Source organism: Chiloscyllium plagiosum, unplaced genomic scaffold, assembly GCF_037043375.1.
Source record: "Chiloscyllium plagiosum isolate Xiang-an unplaced genomic scaffold, Cpla_swu_hap1 HiC_scaffold_6, whole genome shotgun sequence".
Taxonomy (NCBI): domain Eukaryota; kingdom Metazoa; phylum Chordata; class Chondrichthyes; order Orectolobiformes; family Hemiscylliidae; genus Chiloscyllium; species Chiloscyllium plagiosum.
This window is the reverse complement of record NW_028270144.1, coordinates 88858912-88880649: the sequence shown is the minus strand read 5'-3', so window position 1 is coordinate 88880649 and position 21738 is coordinate 88858912. Positions and strand designations below refer to the sequence as shown.

Genomic DNA, 21738 nt, shown 5'->3' with positions numbered 1-21738 from the left:
CATATACCCATCCAGATGCCTTTTAAAAGGTTGCAATTGTACTAGCCTCCATCACTTCCTCTGGCAGTTCATTCCATACACGTACCACCCTCTGCATGAAAAAGTTGCCCCTTAGGTCTCTTTTATATCTTTCCCCTCTCATCCTAAACCTATGTTCTCTAGTTCTGGACTCACCCAGCCCAGAGAAAAGACTTTGTCTATTTATCCTATTCCTGCCCCTCATGATTTTACAAGCCTCTATAAGATCACCCCTCAGCCTCTGACGCTCCAGAGACAACAGTCCTAGCCTATTCAACCTCTCCCTGTAGCTCAAATCCTCCAACCCTGGCAACATCCTTGTAAATCTTTTTTGAACCCTTTCAAATTTCACAACATCTTTGCGATAGGAAGGAGACCAGAATTGCATAAAATATTCCAATGTCCTGTACAACTGCAACATGACCGCCCAACTCCTGTACTCAATACTCTGACCAATAAAAGAAAGCATACCAAACGCCTTCTTCACTATCCTATCTACCCACGTTCCCAAAATGCAGCACTTCACATTTATCCAGATTAAACTCCATCTGCCACTTCTCAGCCCACTGGCCCATCTGATTAGGATCCCATTGTAATCTAAGGTAACCTTCTTTGCTGCCCACTACTCCTACAATTTTGGTGTCATCAGCAAACTTACTAACTAGACCCCTTATGCTCACATCAACAATGATTTACTATAAAAACAAAACTTTGTATTCTGCTCCCTACCACCAGCCTCTATTGTGATTAAGCATTATAGCAAAGATACTTCAGAGAAGGATGGGAATAAAATATTTTCAAAATTTTACTATTCAGCAATAAAAAAAAATGTGATAGACACGAGCAATGTAAATTGATGTTTCTTTTTAAAAATGGTGACTGAAAAGTAAAAGGGCAAATATAAAATAAGGGACAACTGTTATATACAAACAGTTTTTCTTTTCTTCCAGTATTGGTTGTACTTACTTAATGCTAGAAATGGAAATTAAGACTACAAGTGTTTTTTCACTTGCTCATGGGATGTGAGTGTTGCTGGCTCGGACAGCATGTATACCTATCCCTAATTGCCTTGGAGAAGATAGGTTAGGGTTAGCTGAGGGGTTAAAGTGCAAATCAAGCAAGCTACTTTGTCCCAGATAGTGTCAAGCCCATATTTTACACTTCCAGCACTACAATATGTGCAATGAAATCTGGAGCAAGTTTATCATTTACGTTTTAGCTGTGGGTGTTGGGTGGTTTCAATGCATAGGATTTCCTTTTTCACTTAACCCTTTGCTCTTTCTTAAATTGAAATTACAAATTACTGGTGATGCCAAGCTTACATTTCAAGCTTGATGGTGGAGAGCAATACCGCACCGCACTAGTGCAAAAAGATTTCACTACAAATGAACAAATCTTTTATAGTAGTCAGATATTCGACTGAAAAATGGTAAAAACATAATTCAAGATAATTCACTACCATGCTTCCTTACGTGACAAAATAAACTTTTCTTTTTAAACAAGCCAAACCTTGTGGAGTCATATGTGAACTGTTAGCCTGAGCAGCAAGGTGATTTTCCAGTTCCTCTATTTGCTGTCGGTACTGCTGTAACTGAACTTCAAACTGTTCAACCAGCTGTCTGAAATAGCTGTTAAAATATGACTCAAAATTAGCAGGCCTGTTGAAATTCAATGTAGCATATGATTATTTTCATGTGCATAACTACTTGTATATACAAAATTTACAAAGTTACTTGACTAGCTAAACTTAAATGCAATCAGTTAGCGAATGGAGAATCATGATGTGTCACTGATTAAATCCATAATATTTCTTAAGAAAAAGACAGAGAGCTTGTTAAGTGTAGAGAGAATGTGGTTAAAGAAATAAGATGAAGGAGGCAGTTTTCAGGAAACAACTGATGAAACTTCAATGGTGATGTATTTGGAACATGTGGACGATCTTGCCATGGACACATTTAGAAACTGTGTATTCTGAGAGACTATTCAAAAACCTATAACATCAGAGTTAAAATAATTTAGGTGTTTCAAATGTAAATAGCAGACAAGTTTACATGTCATTTTTTTTTAAAACAAAGTTTCTATTAAGCAGCACTACCTAAAATTAAAAAGCAAAACCAGCAGGCCTCAGCTTTGTCAAGAAGGAATGTGGCCTGTAGAATTATCTGCCACAGTAAGTAGCTGAGGCCAAAACATTTAATGTTTTCAAGGATTTAGATATAATTCAATGGACAAGAGAGATTAAAGAGTATTAGAAGGTAGTGGAAACAGGATACGGTGTTGGATGATCAGCCATGATAATACTGAATGGCACAGCAAGCTCGAATGGCCAAATGGTTTACTCCTATCTAGTATATTTATATGTTTCACTTCGCCCACTATTTTTACAATGACTTTGAGTAGACAAGATCAGAGGACAGCTTTGGGATGCTTGGTGCAAATGTTCTCCCATCTCAGCCTAAATTTTTGTGCCTGAAGTGTTTCCTGCAATTTGACACATTTGGTTATAGGACATCACTGAATACTGCAAGCATTCAAGTCAGAGTTCAAATGTCAGAAGAAAGGGTACTGTAGTTTGTACCTCCAAAGGGATCTTAGCAATTCCTTTGCACAGCATGTCTGTAACTATAAAGTTGAAGGGATACTGCATGCAAATAATCAAAAGTTAGGAAATCAACCTGGGATCAGGAAGCCATCTTTGTTGAAGAGGAAAACCTTCACCCATCAGAGGTGAACATCAATCAGCAAGTTTAGGGTGTGATTTCTTAATGTTATTTTCGAAATCCACAATTTCTTACTCAATATTCAGTTGAATCGACAGTCAGCTGAATGCTATGGTCATTTGGCTTTGCACGGAGTGTGAAACTGGACTATGCAGGTAAAAATATAAAGTTGCCGCCAATCAGCCAATTCATCTGCAAAGCAGCAACTTGAATTTGACAGAAAAAGTGTTTACAATTCATGCTTTAAAAAAAACATTGTGCCAAATTCATATTATCAACAATTAAAGACCTTCTACTGCAGCATTAGTTCAGTTTAAAAACTGTTAAATTGTATCCTAGACCTCTCATTTGCTGAATCATCCATTAACTTACTCTGCTGGTGCTGTATTTTCATGTTGAAGTCCCGGTGGTATCTTCTGTGTCCTGAGTGCTATTTCAGCATTTTTAAGCTCCTATGAATAAATTCAATATTTTTATTTAAAGTGGCTTTTCTTCAATCTTACCTCATCTCTACTTGCAATTCTAGGCTAACTTCAAAAGGTTTTCTTTCACCATTTAGTACTTTCAGATTTACAGGAGATCACTTTTCTGTTTGGTGGCTATGCCTAATTTGGAAAGATGCTTAATGCATCCAAAAGGTGTATTGCTAAGCCTGACAAATTATTTTAAGGTTTAGAGTAGTCTTCCTTAATAGATTTCTGGAAAGTTTATCACCTCCAGACAGCAGCTTAAACATGTACACCAGCTACAGCATAAAGCATCTGACTTCTGCAAGATTCCACAAAGTGGTCACTGGAGCCTGCAGGTTTTTCATTCCATTAGTAACCCCTCTCCTCTACGGAGCTTCTTTGTAGTAAATTTTCAAAAGGCCTCTGGTTAGTATGTCAATACAGGAAACCTGTTGCATAGTTATTTTATACCATATGCTGTTATGATTGAAAATATGGTATAAGATTTAACTTGAGCACAATCACATTATTTGATTACGGAACACATTTTTGCTTCCAGCTAAAGTCACAACAAGTAAGTGACACAATTCAAGAGGAAAATCTAAGACTTAAAACCCATTTCTATATATGGTTAAAGGGGATCAATGACCACCTTCTGTGCTGTACTATTCTATGCTGTAATTCTGTGTTATCTCCTGCATTTCTGTGAACACATAAAAACACAACTGATCTTACTTACTTACAGGGACAGGATTGGCTGTTGCAGGTTCCAGGATTTAAATGTTTTAGTAGGGTCAGAGGTGGGGGTAAAAGAGGGGGAGGTGTGGCATTGCTTGTCAAAGATAGTATTACAGTGGTGGAAAGGACGATGGATGAGGACTTGCCATCTGAGGTAGTTTGGGCTGAGGTTAGGAATAGGAAAGGTGAGGTCACCCTGTTAGGAGTCTTTTACAGGCCTCCTAATAGTCCTAGAATCATTGAAGAAAGGATAGGGAAGGTGATTCAGGAGATGAGTGACAGTAATAGGGTGGTTGTTATGGGGGACTTTAACTTTCCTGATATTGATTGGGAAAGCTATAGCTCAAGTTCGATAGATGGGTCAGTGTTTGTTCAATGTGTGCAGGAGAGTTTCCTGACACAATATGTAGACAGGCCAACAAGAGGTGAGGCCATACTGGATTTGGTTCTGGGTAACGAACCAGGCCAGGTGTTAGAATTAGAGGTAGGTGAGCACTTTGGGGATAGTGACCATAATTCGGTGATTTTTACACTCGTGATGGAGAGGGATAAGTGTGTACTACAGGGCAAGAGTTATAGCTGGGGTCAGGGAAATTATGATGCGGTGAGGCATGACTTAGGATGTGTGGCTTGGAAAAGTAGACTCCAAGGCAAGAGTGTAAATGATATGTGGAGCTTGTTCAAGGAGCAACTATTGAGTGTCCTTGATAATTATGTACCTGTCAGGCAGGGAGGAAAGGGTCGTGCGAGGGAGCCGTGGTTTAATAAGGAATTGGAATCCCTTGTTAAATGGAAGAGGGCGGCTTATCTCAAGATGAGACGTGAAGGTTCAATTGGGGCGATTGAGAGTTATAAGGTAGCCAGGAAGGACCTGAAGAGAGAGCTAAGAGCAGCAAGGAGGGGACATGAAAGGTCCTTAGTCGGTAGGATTAGGGAAAACCCTAAGGCTTTCTATAGGTATGTTAGGAATAAAAGAATGACTAGGGTAGGAATAGGTCCAGTCAAGGATAGTAGTGGGAAGTTGCGTGTGGAGGCGGAAGAGATTGGGGAGACACTGAATGAATACTTTTCTTCAGTATTTACTCAGGAACTGGGCATTGTCGTCGATGTGAATACTGAGTCACAAATAAGTAGAATGGATGGCTTTGAGGTATGTAGAGAAGAGGTGTTGGAAATCCTGGAAAAGGTGAAAATAGATAAGTCCCCTGGGCCTGATGGCATTTATCCTAGGATTCTCTGGGAAGCAAGGGAGGAGATTGCAGAGCCATTGGCCTTGATTTTTATGTCCTCTTTGTCTACTGGCGTAGTGCCAGAAGACTGGAGGATAGCAAATGTGGTTCCCTTGTTCAAAAAGGGGAGTAGGGATAACCCTAGTAACTATAGGCCGGTGAGTCTCACTTCTGTTGTGGGCAAAGCCTTAGAGAGAATTGTAAGGGATAGGATTTATGCACATCTGGATAGGAATAATGTGATCAAGGATAGTCAGCATGGTTTTGTGAAGGGCAGGTCGTGCCTCACAAACCTTATTGAATTCTTTGAAAAGGTGACGAAGGAGGTTGATGAGGGGAAAGCGGTAGATGTGGTATATATGGATTTTAGTAAGGCGTTTGATAAGGTTCCCCATGGTAGGCTACTGCAGAAAATACGGAGATATGGCATTGAGGGTGAGTTGGAGGTTTGGATTAGGAATTGGCTGGATGGAAGAAGACAGAGGGTAGTAGTTGATGGCAAAGTTTCTTCATGGAGTGCCGTCACTAGCGGTGTTCCGCAAGGATCTGTTTTGGGACCATTGCTGTTTGTCATTTTTATAAATGACCTGGAAGAGGGGTTAGAAGGTTGGGTGAGCAAGTTTGCGGATGATACGAAAGTCGGAGGAGTTGTTGACAGTGAAGAAGGATGTGGCAGGTTACAGCAGGATATAGAGAAGCTGCAGAGCTGGGCAGAAAGGTGGCAAATGGAATTCAATGTAGCTAAGTGTGAGGTGATTCACTTTGGGAAGAAAAACAAAAAGATGGGGTACTGGGCTAATGGTCGGATACTTGGTAGTGTGGATGAGCAGAGGGATCTTGGTGTCCATGTACACAGATCTCTGAAAGTTGCCACCCAGGTAAATAGTGCAGTGAGGAAGGCATATGGCGTACTGGCTTTTATTGGTAGAGGAATTGAGTTCCGGAGTCCTGAGGTCATGATGCAGTTGTATAAGACTCTGGTGCGGCCGCATCTGGAATATTGTGTGCAGTTTTGGTCGCCATACTATAGGAAGGATGTGGAGGCACTGGAACGGGTGCAGAGGAGGTTTACCAGGATGTTGCCTGGTATGGAAGGAAGATCGTATGAGGAAAGATTGAGACACTTGGGGCTGTTTTCATTAGAGAAAAGAAGGTTTAGGGGTGACTTGATTGAGGTGTACAAGATGATTAGGGGGTTAGATAGGGTTGACAGTGTGAACCTTTTCCCGCGTATGGAGTCGGGTATTACAAGGGGGCATAGCTTTAAATTAAGGGGGGGTAGATATAGGACTGAAGTTAGGGGTAGGTTCTTCACTCAGCGAGTCGTAAGTTCATGGAATGCCCTGCCAGTAGCAGTGGTGGACTCTCCCTCTTTATGGGCATTTAAGCGGGCATTGGATAGGTATATGGAGGATAGTGGGTTAGTATAGGTTAGGTGGGCTTGGATCGGCGCAACATCGAGGGCCAAAGGGCCTGTACTGCGCTGTATTCTTCTATGTTCTATGTTCTATGTTCTACTTTGAGAATAAAATATACTGTTCTCAATGCCAGCAAATCAAAATTCTTTTCTCGATTTTAATGAGTATTTTTTGTTTAAAACAGTCTTTTTATTAAAACAATGGGGGAAAAAGTTGAATATAGCTCAATGGTTATTGTAAAATATTACTGACTTTAATCTCTACCATTGAAGTCCCAAATGCATCAGATTTTAACTTTTAGGTAGCTAGAATTATACTATTTCTTTTTCAAAACTGGTTTTAATTACACTCTTATGAAAAATCTCTGGCAATTTTTATTTACCTGTGCAGATTCTATCTTTAGCTTGTCAATGGCAAGTGAATCTCTCTGAAGTCCGCTGGCAACTACTGTTAATAATTGTTTCAGGGCTTTGATATCCTCTTGTACTTTCAACATAGCTTTAAAGGACATTCGGCTAATTTCTTCTTGCACCTGCTTCTGTTCTTTTACAAACTTCCTACAAATGTGTAAAAAGAATACATGATTTTAAATGCTGATATTGTAAAATAGAGAGTTAATGATTGGATATCAAACTTGTAAAACTCACTGAAAGTGCTCCACATCTTGACAGATAACAGGCGGCAGATTTTCATCTTTCAGGGCTTTGCTATCACTGGAAAACAAACAGAAAAAGGACTAAAAATGTCAATAGTGAGAAATGTCCCTTTGCAAAATTTTTAATAGACAAACATTGTAGATAAATTCAAGGTAGGAGGATATTATAATAATCTACATTCCATCCTCACATCAACACTAGAAAGTTTAAAGAAAGAGAACATTTTAACATTTTTATTAAGAACTCCAAGTTCCATTATACAGTGAAATAATATTGTTTGGTTAGATGAATCACTAGTTAACTTGGTGTGAAACCTGTTTAAAATTTCTTCAATTGTTATGTATTACAAATTTTAGACACCATGGTGAAATGGTATGTACGATATACTTATCACAAAAGGCTTTATAATTTTTATATAATGCAGCAATATGACTTCTGCATCACAATAAAGCTATAATCAAATCATTATTAACATCTACCACTGCATTGCTGAAAAGTGTTCAGTTCACTCAGAATTACTGCTGAAATCCAGCTGCATCACAAGATTCTCTCACCCACTACTCTATATCATCAAATTGCTTCTCTGACATCCAACATGTTCAGATGATTACAAATTTTCTCCAGTTATAAAGGGAAAACACAAGTCATTTTATTCTGTCAGTTATAAACACCATCTTCCTTTCTGGCAAACTAAAAGCTAAATCAAACTCTTTGCAATCTTGGTGTTGGATATGTTTCCAAGTTGAATTTTACTTCACATATCTGCACTATCACTGCCAATTTACACTTTTGTAACATCGTCAGACTCCACCCCTGCCTTTACCCTCATTCAAATCTTTGGCTTTCTTGAGACTGGATTATTTTAACCGACTCTTGCTCGGTCTCCAACATTTTACATTTCATAAAATTGACATTCCAAAACTCTGCTATCTATGCACTGTTTACCTATCATCCCTGAACATAAGAAGATATATTGTCTCCTGGTTTGAAAAAAAAATCATGATAGTACATTCTTATCCCGGTTTTCAGGTCTCTCCAGATAATTCTTGGTTCTCATCTCTAATCTCCTTCAGCCCACAACTCTCCAGGGTAAGAGTTTACATCTCTTCCTCAAAATAGCAATTGATGCTGGGTCACTTACTAATTTTGAATCTAAAGACTGATAACAGCTTTTGATTTCTACATGTTTGGAAAAGGGATAAGGAAAATGGCATTTGGAGCATAAGGACAGCAGAACAGTTTTGAACAGGTAAACATTCCTAGCTATCTGTGCTAATCTAAATCTGGTCTCTTTAGCATCCCCTATTTTAGTTAGCCCACCATTTGATTAGGCCTTCAGGTGTCAAGACACTAACCTCTGAAATTCTTTCCCCAAACGCTCAAGCCTTTATTTCCATCTTCAAGGTACAAAAGGATAGAAACTTAATGGCGCAAAAAGCAGCCATTCGATCCATCACCTTCATGTCAAACAAAAAAAGTATCATACAACCTAATGCCACCTTCCAGCTCTTCATCCATTGCCCTTTAACTTTTCTAACTCTTTTTCTTCTTTAAAAGATGCTCATTAAAATCTAGTTCTTTGATTTACTTTTAGCTACCTGCTTGTGGTCCGGTATCAAAATTTTGACTTTTGCCTTGATACTTTGTACTGCATCTGAAGTGCTACATGAATACAAGTCAATACTAAATTTTGAGAAGATGGTAGTGAGGCTCTTTCTTGAAGCATGCAGTCCTCAAGCCAGTATGATGGTGGCATCTTGCAAAATGTCCAGATTACAGAGGAGGAAGTGCTGGATGTCTTGAAACGGGTAAAGGTGGATAAATCCCCAGGACCTAATCAGGTGTACCCTAGAACTCTGTGTGAAGCCAGAGAAGTGATTGCTGGGCCTCTTGCTGAGATATTTGTATCATCGATAGTCACAGGTGAGGTGCCAGAAGACTGGAGGTTGGCAAACGTGGTGCCACTGTTTAAGAAGGGCAGTAAAGACAAGCAAGGGAACTATAGAATCCTGAGGGAGAGGATGTACATGTATTTGGAAAGGCAAGGACTGATTAGGGATAGTCAACATGGCTTTGTGCATAGGAAATCATGTCTCACAAACTTGATTGAGTTTTTTGAAGAAGGAACAAAGAGGATTGATGAGGGCAGAGCAATAAATGTGATCTATATGAAGGCATTCGACAAGTTTCCCCATGGAAGACTGATTAGCAAGGTTCGATCTCATGGAATACAGGGAGAACTAGCCATTTGGATACAGAACTGGCTCAAAAGGTAGAAGACAGAGGGTGGTGATGAAGAGTTGTTTTTCAGACTGGAGGCCTGTGACCAGTGGACTGCCACAATGATTGGTGCTGGGTGCTCTACTTTTTTGTCATTTACATAAATGATTTGGATGCGAGCATTAAAGGTACAGTAAGTTTGCAGATGACACCAAAATTGGAGGTGTAGTGGACAGCGAAGAGGGTTACCTCAGATTACAACAGAATCTGGATCAGATAGGCCAATGGGGTGAGAAGTGGCAGATGGAGTTTAATTCAGATAAATGCGAGGTGATGCATTTTGGGAAAGCAAATCTTAGCAGGACTTACATAATTCATGGTAAAGTGCTCAGGACTGTTGGGCTGAACAAAAAGACCTTGGAGTGCAGGTGCAAAGCTCCTTGAAAGTGGAGTCACAGGTAGATAGGATAGTGAAGGTAACGTTTGGTATGCTTTCCTTTATTGGTCAGAGTACTGAGTACAGGAGTTGGGAGGTCACATTGCGGCTGTACAGGACATTGGTTAGGCCACTGTTGGAATATTGTATGCAATTCTGGTCTCCTTCCTATCGGAAAGATGTTGTGAAACTTGAAAGGGTTCAGAAAAGATTTACAAGGATGTTGCCAGGGTTGGAGGATTTGAGCTACAGGGAGAGGCTGAACAGGCTGGGGCTGTTTTCCCTGGAGCGTCAGAGGCTGAGGGGTGACCTTATAGGGGTTTACAAAATTATGAGGGGCATGGATAGGATAAATAGGCAAAAGTTTTTTCCCTGGGGTCGGGGAGTCCAGAACTGGAGGACATAGGTTTAGGGTGATAGGGGAAAGATATAAAAAAAGACCTTTTCACGCAGAGGGTGGTGAGTGTATGGAATGAAGTGGTGGAGGTTGGTACAATTGCAACATTCAAGAGGCATTTGGATGGGTATATAAATAGGAAGGGTTTGGAGGATATGGGCCGGCTGCTGGCAGGTGGGACTAGATTGGGTTGGGATATCTGGTCAGCATGGACGGGTTGGACCCAAGGGTCTGTTTCCATGCTGTACATCTCTATGACTTTAGTGCTCAATAAGGAATTCCAAGATTTGGGGAGGTAATGATATATTATCAGTCAATGGAAAAGTAAACCAGAAGCTTCGACATAGCACCTGCTGAAATTTAAATTCAATTACGGGATCTGTTATATAAAGTTGGTATGAAAACATAGATTATCGCCGATGTTGAAAAGACAATTCAATAAATAACTTCACTTGTCCTCTTTCGGGAAGGAAATCTGTCACCTTCTTTGCCTGGTTTGGTCTGTATGTGGGTTCCAGACTCTCAGCTGCCCTTTGAAATGCAAGCCAATGCACCTTGGTGCCCTTTTACACTGGTCACTGAAAGGAAGTGTGCAAAAGCAGCAACTAACTTGAGGAAGACAACGATTCGTTGGCCTCCATTGCAAGAGTAATGCAGCAGTGTGGCTGAAACTATATCCACATTCTTGCCTTTTCCCCTACTGATCAAGAATCTACCTATCTCAGCCTTAAACATACACAAGGGCTTTGTCCGTACAGCTATTTGTGAGAAGGAGTTCCAAAGAATCTCAATCGTCTGATAGATGAAATTCCTCCTCATCTATCTTAAATTACCTCTTTATTCTGAAAATATGCCTCTCTCAGGAGGGAAAACATCTTCTCAGTGTTTATTCTGTGAAGCTGCTTAAGAAACTGATCAGTTTCGATGAAATCACCTCGCATTCTTCTAAACTCAAGTGGAATCTCAATCATAGAATCTCTAGGGCAGAGAGGTCATTCAACCCATCAAGTCTGCACCAATCCTCCAAAGAGCATCCTACTCTCCCACACTGTCCCTGGAACCCCAAATTTCCCATGGCCAATCCACCTAACCTTCACATCTTTGGACTATAGGAGGAAACTGGAGCACCCAGAGGAAATCCACACAGACATGGGGAGAATGTCTGTGTGAAGTCTGCACAGTCACCCAAATCTGGAATCGAACCTGGGTCCCTGGTATTGAGAGTCTTCAGTGCTAACCACACAACAGTTGTGCTTTGTACAACAACCACCCCCAACCAAATCAGAATGTATGAATAAGAATTTCTTTTTTATTCGTCATTGTGGCATCACTGGCTAGGCCATCTTCATGCCAGAACAGTTGAGAATCAACCACATTGCTGGGGACCTGGAGTCATATGTAAGATAGACCAATTAAGATTTCCTTTCCTAAAATGGACGTTAATGGACCAGAGTTGTTGTTTTAAAAAAAAGACAGACCCCCATCTCCCCTTCCCCATTTGTTCCCCCTTTCCCCAGTGTGTTCCCCACTCTCCCCCCCAGTGTGTTCTCCCCTCCCCAGTGTGTTCCCCCCCCCAGTGTGTTCCCCCCACAGTGTGTCCCTCCCCAGTATGTTCCCCCCTCTACCCCAGTGTCTCCCCCTCTCTCCCCAGTGTGTTCCCCCCTCTCCCCCACCCCAGTGTACCCCCCTCTCCCCCTCCCAAAAAAAAGACAGACAATCAGCAGTGGTTATGGTGGTTATCAATGATAGAATCATAAATTAATCCTCAGTTAATACCCACTCCATGCATACAATGAATAAAAGGAATCAGAAACACTTCTTGGAGTCAAATAGAACAATGGAGTGTGATGGATATTCACCGTTCTGTTCAATGAGTGAAGTTGTAAAGATGTAAGAAAACTGGGATTGTCAGGATGAAACAGTTTTAACACTGAACTTTGGTACAGTGTGGATGTGATACACAAGATCTGCAGGAAGTAGGACTGTAACTCACAAAATACTTCAATAGCAAACAAACAGGTGGAATGAGCAGTGGCTGATTGACATTTGTGGCAGAAGTTATCCCTTCACAAGCTGCCTAAGATTTCTTTAAAAAAACTTATATATATATATGTTTAGATACAAATATACTTACTCAGGCCTAACTCCAGTTGAACCTTTATCATCTGTAATGGATAAATATACACCCTATTAATGCATCTAATTGCATTTTTTAAAAAGGAACATGACATACAACATAACAGAACATTAACAAAAGAACAAATGTCAAGGAGAATGGAACAGGCCTATTTCCCTTTCAAAGGGATCGAAAACATCCAAGCAATTACTAGGGGGGGAAAATCAATGGAATACAAATTTGGTAGTTGGCTGTTACTTGTGCTAGATTGAAGTTAGCCTGCAGAGATCACACAATCTTCTTTCTTATATTTACCCAATTGCAACCCAGGATGCTTCAATTCTTATCTTAAGTACCCCTCATTTAACCATCTGCAAAATCTTACCTTTTTTGTATATCCTCCAATCAGCTATATCAAAACAGCATTTTAAAAAAATATCCCAAGCAGTGTTTTTTCCCCCCCCTCCATGCCTTTACATTGATGAGCATCTCTTTAAAATTTCAGTTAACTGCATAGACAAAGATTTAAAACATTTAATTCCTGCTTAACAGCCCACCCTCAAACTCAATTTAAAATACAATTTTTTTCATTGAAATTTATAGATTGAGATTGTAGGTTTGCTCGCTGAGCTGAAAGGTTCATTTCCAGACGTTTCATTATCTTACTAGGTATCATCTTCAGTGGACCTCAGGCGAAGCAATGCTGAAAACTCCTGCTTTTTATTTATAAATATTTCAGCATTGCTTCGCCTGAGGTCCACTGAAGATGATACCTCGTAAGATAATGAAACGTCTGGAAATGAACCTTTCAGCTCAGCGAGCAATCCTACATCCAAAACCTCAACCTGAGCTACAAGTCTTCTCAAAACTCGCTATTTATAAATTTATATGCATATTTTACAGGAGACATTTATCAAATAAAATCAAGGATGCGGTTTTAAAATGGTGGGGCCAAAGCAACTTGGCTCCTTCAAAATTCAAACTTGTGCTTCTGCCCACATGTTTGATGTCTACCTGTGTGACTTAACTTTGTCAAGATTGATGACAGTCAATTTTCCACTTTTGTTGCAACAACCAAAGATCCAATAAATTTCCAAAATCAAAGCGGTAAACTCAAATATGGTCTGCTCCTTCTAGTTCATGAGGTTGGCTCAATCTAAAGCTGATCAGATTTTTTATACTTCTTATTTACTCTCCACAAAAGAGACAAAATATGCACTTCAAGAAGGAAGAGAAACACAAATGACAAGAAAAGGGAGACAACTACAGAAGGATGGAGAGATCAGAAAAGATCTGGAAGAAAAGTAAGAAGGGAAGAGAGAGGTATATATACAAAGTCTTGACAAACGGTGGATTAAATGGCTGTGTTCTAAACCTTAGTGATTGGCAAAAAAAGCATTAGGGAAGGGACTAGACTATCTTATAGTTTTGACATACTACTAGTTGTACCCATTGTTAGATTCCTTGTAAGACTGTGGTTTTCTTTCGAACTGACAAGTTGATTTAAAATTTTGCACACCTATATTCCATCCAGGGTCACTCGAGCATGTAAAGAAACAAAGTTTAAAAAGAAGATACAGATGTCTGACTGAGTTGACTTCTGACTCTGGAAAAACAACTTTCATAAACAGGGGTCAACTTACATGTGCAGTATAAAAGTGAACTGCTGATACAAGTGTCAGTGGCCATCATTTTGAAGGCCACCAACATCCAACGTAGAGGGGCCTTGTCTTTGCCTCCTCCATATCTTAACAACATACTTCACATCATCTGCTTGATTCCTTGTGCCAGTTAGACCAAGAGATATAGGAGCAAAAGTAGACTATTTGGTCCATCAAGTCAGTTCCAACACTGAGATCATGGCTGATCTGACAATCCTCAATTCCACTTCTCTGCCTTTACCCCACAGCCCTTACTGATTAAAAATCAGTCTGTTTCAGTGTTGAACATATTCAACAACCCTGCCTCTACAGCAAAGAATTTCAAGTATTCATTCCCCTCAGAAGAAACTTCTCCTTATCGCTAACATAACCCCACAAACCATCCCTGATACTATGCCCTCTGGTTCTAGATTTTCCCATAAGTGGGGAAAAACAACCACTCAGCACCTAACCTGTCAAAGTCCTCTAAGGATTTTGTCAGTTTCTTTTTGGTTGCCTTTCATTCTTCTAAATTCAGTAAGCACAAGCCCAACATACTCAAACTCTCCTCATAACACAATCTGTCCATGCCTGCACTTAACCTAGTGAACATTCTCTGGACTGCCCCCAATACCAGTATATTTTTTCCTTAGATACAGAGATCAAGACTGTTCACAGTATTCTAAGTCTGGTTTAAGTAGTGCCTCGCTTACATTTAGTAAGGCCCCCCCCTGCTGTCACACTCCATTCCCTTCAAAATAAAAGGACAATATTGCATTTGTCTTCCCTTTTCTGCTCTGAAGTTGGATGCTGGTTTTTATGATTTATGCACAAAGATTCTCAAATCTCTGTGCTGCAGTTTTCTGCAGTCTCTCTCAATTTGAATAACATTCAACTGTTCTATTCTTCCTGCTAAAGTGCAAAAACACATATTTGCCCCACATTATACTCCTCTACCAAGTTTTTGTCCAGTTTTAAGTTACTAGTAAGTAAACATGCATTTATGGGGTGAAAGATACATGCCATGGCAAAGAAGAGAGAGGATTTTTAAAAAATATATATGTTTGGAGGTCAAAGAATTGAATAATTGTGGATTCAGGGTGGACCTATATATCGCAGATTATGGTACTTTAACCAAACTAATTGATCTTAAAAGTTTACAACTATGCAAACCCACTATTAGACAAAAAGAGGTCCAATATGGGGAGCTTCATTGTTTGATGTTGCAAGTTCATGAGACAGGGATAAAGACAACAAGAACAAAGAAAGCAAGAAACTTCTATTTAATGACAAAACAAACAGGTCTTCATATTTCATGGTGTTACATTCAATTTCTTTTGTTCAAAATCAACTTAACAGTAACTTACAATCTTAACCTATAGCGGAATCAAAGTGCTATAAAGGATTCCTCCATTCAATAGTCAAGTCTCCTCCATTTAAATGTTTTAAGCCCAGTAGATACAATTACTTAACATTGTGAATTTAGCTGCTGTATAATTAAAAAGATATGAAGATGATCCCTGGTTACTACTCACTCTTCTTATCAGACGACCCACTGAAATCTATTCCACCAAGACCTTCACTGGCTGTAGTTGTTGGGGCAGCTGTAGATACCCCAAGATTCAACCCCAGTGATTGACCAAGTCCTAAAATTGAAAAAAAAAGTTAAAACCTTGTGGCTGTTCAATTTAGTTATCAAAGCTACAGAAGACTTTTAATTATATCCAAAAAACACAGGATGAAAACATGCTACCTGAATATGATCAGTGTGCTTCTCATTATTCCAACAATCCAATTTACCTACTGTAAGATCATGAGGAGGAAATAAATCTAATTGCAATATATTTCTGAAACTGACCATACTCTCACCTCCATCTTCAATATCTCTTTCCCTGGAAAAGGCCTCACATCTCTTTTCTACTTTGGTCATTGCTCTAGTATGCCCCCTATTTTGCTCCATATGTCCAAGAAGCTCAAACCTCAATGAATATAGCACATTGTTTTATCTTTGCCAAATTTGCTCATTACTCAAGGAACTTGGAAGGTCAGGATAATTCTGAGCTTCTTTGTTTTACTACCACATCTCTACCTGCCCCTTCCCCCCCCCCCCCCTCAAATAAAGTTCAAGCATGGTCTTTGCCATTAAGATTGCAACTGTCTGGTTCGCTGCCTTGGCCACATCCCACGCTTCTTGATATCTACTAAACAACAGGTCATCTCACCCCCTTGAAGTTCTAAACCCTTACTCTTCACTGGTTTACTTATTTCCTCATATCTTCTCCAAGCTCGTCCATTAACTCTATCTCCTCCTTCTTTGATCCAGTTTCACAAGGGACACCAACTCTCTGGTATCTCAACAAATCACCCATCTTCATAATGATTCTGAACAAATATGTTCTGAAGATGATCATGTAGTTAAACCTATCCCTAACTAAGCATACTGTCAGTAAAGCCAATAGTGGTAATGAGCATTAGCACGATCCTACCATTAAATTTTGTTCAGTCACAATATCCCACACATTCACCATTAAAAGGTATTATACTTTCCACTTTATAAAGGTTTATAGTGCCTTATTATTCCAAAGAGCTGCAAAATGAATGATTTAATTCTGAATTGCAGTCTCCTGATGTTCATTCTGAAGCCAGTTCAAAGTGAAAACTTGATGCAAATCCTATACTTAATAATAGATCTAGTTACAGCATGCAACATTACCAAGGTCTGAATCCTTCCAATCTAAAATCCAGTCTCGCAGAAATCCCTCTTTATACTCTTTGATCAAACAAAAACAAGTGATAATCTTTGCACTGCAAAAAGAAACCAACCAAGAAAACGCAGCAAATTAAATTAGAATTTAGCTTTGGAGACATGATGCATTTCAGCCCCTGCAGCACTCATTTGTCAGATTAAGGCCTCAAGCAAACTGGCAGACAGTGCATGCTCCCTCCCCAAGGTTATTTGATCACAGGGGCATTAACAAAAGGAGGAAAGGCAGTTGAGTCTAATGGGCACCAGCATGGGCCACATCCCAGAGTCGCTACGGCCGCCTTAGTGTGAAGGTCTTGCTTCATAATACTCGGGTATGTCTAATCAACCTATTCAGAAGTTATTACACACCTCTGCAGCATGTAGGCCTTCACTAGAGCTTCCTACCACTGCATCATAGGAACCTTTGTCCACTTCATGTGCTCCTTATATTTTCTAAATCAATCAATCTGTTTAGAAATATCATTACAGACCTCTGGAGCAAGTGGGACTTGAATCCAAGACCTCTTGGTTTAGAAGCGGAGATACCCACTGCACAAGATTCCACAATTCTTTTTGTTTAAATTTCAGGTGCAATTCAAATTTGACTGTGTCCCTTGGTATGCTTTGAATCCATATCACATTGCAGCCTCGATCGCTAATCCAGTGAAATTATCACGACACCACTGCCCTCATCCATCTTCTCATCACCTATTTTTCTAATCAGCCTGTTCAGAGTTATCACACATCTCTGGACACACAGCACTTGAACTCACTTCCACTGTGCCACATGAGCCCCAACTTAATGTGCTCAAGGTACCTATCTATCCCTAGCCTAATGATCCAATTAATATACTATTAACACTATATTTACTTCAAAATTTCCTGCAGCTTGATGGATCCATAAATAGCAACTGGGAGAATGACCAGCTAAGTCAGTTTTTGATGGTATTGTCTGATGGAAAGGTGCAAACCATTAAATCAGGGGAACCATCTGTTCTTCTTCGAATACTGCCACATGATTTTTCACAACCACTATGAAAGATATCTCAGTTTAACAGCTCATATGAAAACAGCACATAGTCCAATTACTAGCAATCCCTCTATAATGCATTTATGTAGCATCCAAGCACTTATATGCAACAGAATTCCCATGGTTCACAGGGAGTATTCAGGGCTTATGCCCGAAACGTCGATTCTCCTGTTCCCTGGATGCTGCCTGACCTGCTGCGCTTTTCCAGCAACACATTTTCAGCTTTGATCTCCAGCATCTGCAGTCCTCACTTTCTCCTCACAGGGAGTATTATCAAACAAGACACGTTAATCTACATTAGGAAGCACAGAGAAGCAGTGAGGAAATAGCCAGTGATGATGCAACTAAAATGTGACAATGCACAAGATTACAAGAGAATTGAAGAAGTGCATAGATGTCTAAAGGTCTGTCGGGCAGGAAAAAGGAAAGAATTGTGGTCATGGTGGATATTTGAAAATAACAATTAAAAAAAAATTAAAATCAAGGTGCTGTCCATGTAAGAGCCAGTGCAAGTCAGTGACCGTGGGCTTGAAGGTGAAGATGTGAAATGAGGATACAGGCAGTAGAATTCTGTATTTTCTGATTTCAATTCAGGAAGAGTGGAAGAGGAGATATGGCCAGACAAATCAATGAATTGATGAGCTAATAACAAAATGGATGTGCGACACAAAAGGTTAGCTGAAGCAGGACAGAAATGAGTCAAGCTGGTGGATAGAAATCAGCATTTTGTGTGGTACAGAAATAGTTAAATACAGCATGAGGCCGATTTCAGACTCGGATGGAAGCCAGGGAGAGGAATACGGGCTTGATATCAGAGCTTGTGGCAGTAACCCTTTTCCTATCAAATGGAAATTTCTGCTCGAGGACAGGATATTAGGAACACAGGAACAGGAGTAGGTCATTCAGCCTCTTGAGTCTGCTCCGCCATTTGGTATGGTCATGGCTGATCTGCAGCCAAATTCCAAATGCCTGCCTTGGGCCCATATCAGTTGATAGCATTGTTTGAAAAAAAACATTATTTCTCTCAGATTTAAATTTAACAAGTGAATTAGCATCGCCATTCTTGTTGCTAGAATACAGGATTCCATCGTTGGTATGAGGCAGAAGATGTAGGAACTCTTTCGTGACATTGCGTATTATCTGATCCAGTCTTGTGAGTGTGTTCTGAGATACCTTGGAAAGGATCAAATGAAAATACACACAGTTTGGGTATGACACGAGTTTTCAAGATCTCGAGGCATTGTTTTGGTCGGAGAGATGCTGCCTACGATCCACCTACCAAGGTCTTAAGCTTCTCATGCCACTGGCCTTCTGACACACCTGCACATGGGTTGATAAGGGCACCCAGGTATTTCACGGTTTCTCTTGGGGGTATAAGGTCATCACGAAGCTTCCAATTGTCAAAGAAATTGGATAGGAAGGTTTTCCTCTTAAAATGTAAAACGGAAGCCTTTTGTCTTTGAAATGTTGATATTAAAGTCCGTATGATCACAATATGATTGGAGCAGTTTTAGATTCCTTCCCATAGCGGTATGAGAGTCACTCAGAAAAAGACTATGTTGTCTGTGAAGGCCAAAGTTGCATAGTTGAATCTACCTCCCGTCTCTTTCTCGCACTGGTATTATTGTCAGTCTGTGTCTCTTTTTGTTTGATCTCAGAGACCTTTTCTGTTTTTTTGGTTGATCTCCACTGTTCATGGGTACGTCAGTTATGTTTTCCATTAGTCCACTGCCTAGGGCCAGAACGTCCGGGTCATTCCTCATGCCCAAACAATCTTCAGCTTGTTTCAATCGGTCATCTACGTCCCTCTGCTTTGAGTTCAAAGCTGGCGGTCTATGATGAGATCTTTGGTGCGGGCTTGATTCCTCGGAATTATCAAGAGCACGCTCTGCCTCAGATTCGTGCAAATTCTCCGCTACATTTGCATTATACGGGATTTGAATCTCTGTTGGGGTGTTCACAAGGTTTCTGCTTTTATCAGAGATTTGCTTTGGTGTTTTGGTTTTGAGGATGCTAGCGATCTCCTTAATAATGAAACCGCACCTTGCAAATCTCTTGTCTAATTCCCTCAGGGATGATACTTTTTCTGGTAACTGTACTCGATCACTTCTTCCCGGTTTACCCCTGACCTTGAGTGCTGCTTTGATGTGATTTTCATTACATAGACTGGGATGTTGATGCCTCTAGTGTTGGGCAGGTCAGCTTGGGTTGTGAACTGTTGGTCACACGTGCTGCATAGAAAGTTTCCTGCTGGAGAGGGTTTTTAAACGTTTGCATTTAGCATAATGGCAGGAGATTATGTGGTACTCGCCTGCTTTCTTGTAGAATGAAGATTTTGTTTGAATTAGCAAATTTTGAGAAGATTTCTAGTTCATGTTGAGGTTCTGGATGTAGGTTTGCTCGCGGAGCTGGAAGGTTCGTTTTTAGACATTTTGTCATCATACTAAGAGACATCTTCAGTGAGCCTCCAAAGGAAGCACTGGTGATATAGCCCACTTTCTATTTTTATGTTTGAGTTTCCTTGGGTTGGTGATGTCATTTCTTGTGGTGACATCCTTTCCTATGGTGATGTCATTTCCTGTTATCTTTCTCAGGGGGTGGTAAATGGGATCCAAGTCAATGTGTTTGTTGATAGATTTCCGGTTGGAATGCCATGCTTCTAGGAATTCTCGTGCGTGTCTCTGTTTGGCTTGTCCTAGGATGGATGTGTTGTCCCAGTCAAAGTGGTGTCCTTCCTCATCCAAATGTAAGGATACAAGTGAGAGTGGGTCATGTCTTTTTGTGGCTAGTTGATGTTCATGTATCCTGGTGGCTAGTTTTGTGCCTGTTGTCCAATATATTGTTTGTTACAATCCTTGCAAGCTATTTTGTAGATGACATTAGTTTTGCTGGTTGTCTGTATTGGGTCTTTCAAGTTCATTAGCTGCTGTTTTAGTGTGTTAGTGGGCTACCATGATACCAAGGGTCTGAGTAGTCTGGCAGTCATTTCCGAGATGTCTTTGATATAGGGGAGAATGGCTAGGGTTTCTGGACGGGTTTTGTCTGCTTGTTTGGGTTTGTTGCTCAGAAAATCAGTAGACTGTGTTCATTGGGTACCTGTTCTTTTTGAACACACAGAATGGGTGATTTTCCTGTTCTGCATAGTTCCTCTGTGCTGCAGAGTGTGGTGGCTCATTGAAATATTGTTCTAATGCAGTTTCGTTTGTGGATATTGGGATGATTTGCTGAACCAGCAAAACTAATGTCCTCTACAAAATACCTTGCAAGAACTGTAACAAACACTGCATTGGACAACAGGTACAAAACTAGCCACCAGGATACATGAACATCAACTAGCCACAAAAAGACATGACCCACTCTCACTTGTATCCTTACATTTGGATGAGGAAGGACACCACCTTGACTGGGACAACACATCCATCCACGGACAAGCCAAACAGAGACACGCACGAGAATTCCTAAAAGCATGGCATTCCAATCGGAACTCTATCAACAAACACATTGACTTGGATCCCATTTACCACCCCTGAGAAAAAGAACAGGAAATGACAGCATAGGAAAGGATGTCACCACAGGAAATGACATCACCAACCCAAGGAAACTCAAACATAAAAATAGAAAGTGGGTTATACCACCAGTGCTTCCTTTGGAGGCTCACCGAAGAGGTCTCCTAGTATGCTGACAAAACATCTAAAAATGAACCTTCCGGCTCAGTGATCAAACCAACATTCATTTTGTCCGAATGTTGATTATTTGACGTACTTTGGTCAGATGGATCTTAAATAGGCTCACAGTCACATTTAGTGCAGAACAACTGACCGAAAGGACAATGGATCACAACCTCTCGGACAGATGTTTTGCCTTATACCAGTTCGATAACAACTCCTTCTGTATATGTATTCATCTCCGATGTTATGCTATCGGT

The 21738-nt window shown here is 40.3% G+C and overlaps 1 protein-coding gene across 2 annotated transcripts in view; it reads right to left on the bottom strand.

Moving 5' to 3' along the window:
- Positions 1-21738, bottom strand: part of nup58 (nucleoporin 58) — a 65113-nt gene that overhangs the window by 24461 nt on the left and 18914 nt on the right. For both annotated transcript variants that reach the window (XM_043691975.2, XM_043691976.2), the window contains exons 6-11: positions 15573-15683; positions 12416-12446; positions 7220-7285; positions 6955-7129; positions 3111-3190; positions 1528-1646 (exon numbers count right to left, since the gene is read on the bottom strand). In XM_043691975.2, coding sequence (XP_043547910.1) covers positions 1528-1646; positions 3111-3190; positions 6955-7129; positions 7220-7285; positions 12416-12446; positions 15573-15683 — 582 coding nt within the window. The remainder of the gene's footprint in view (positions 1-1527; positions 1647-3110; positions 3191-6954; positions 7130-7219; positions 7286-12415; positions 12447-15572; positions 15684-21738) is intronic.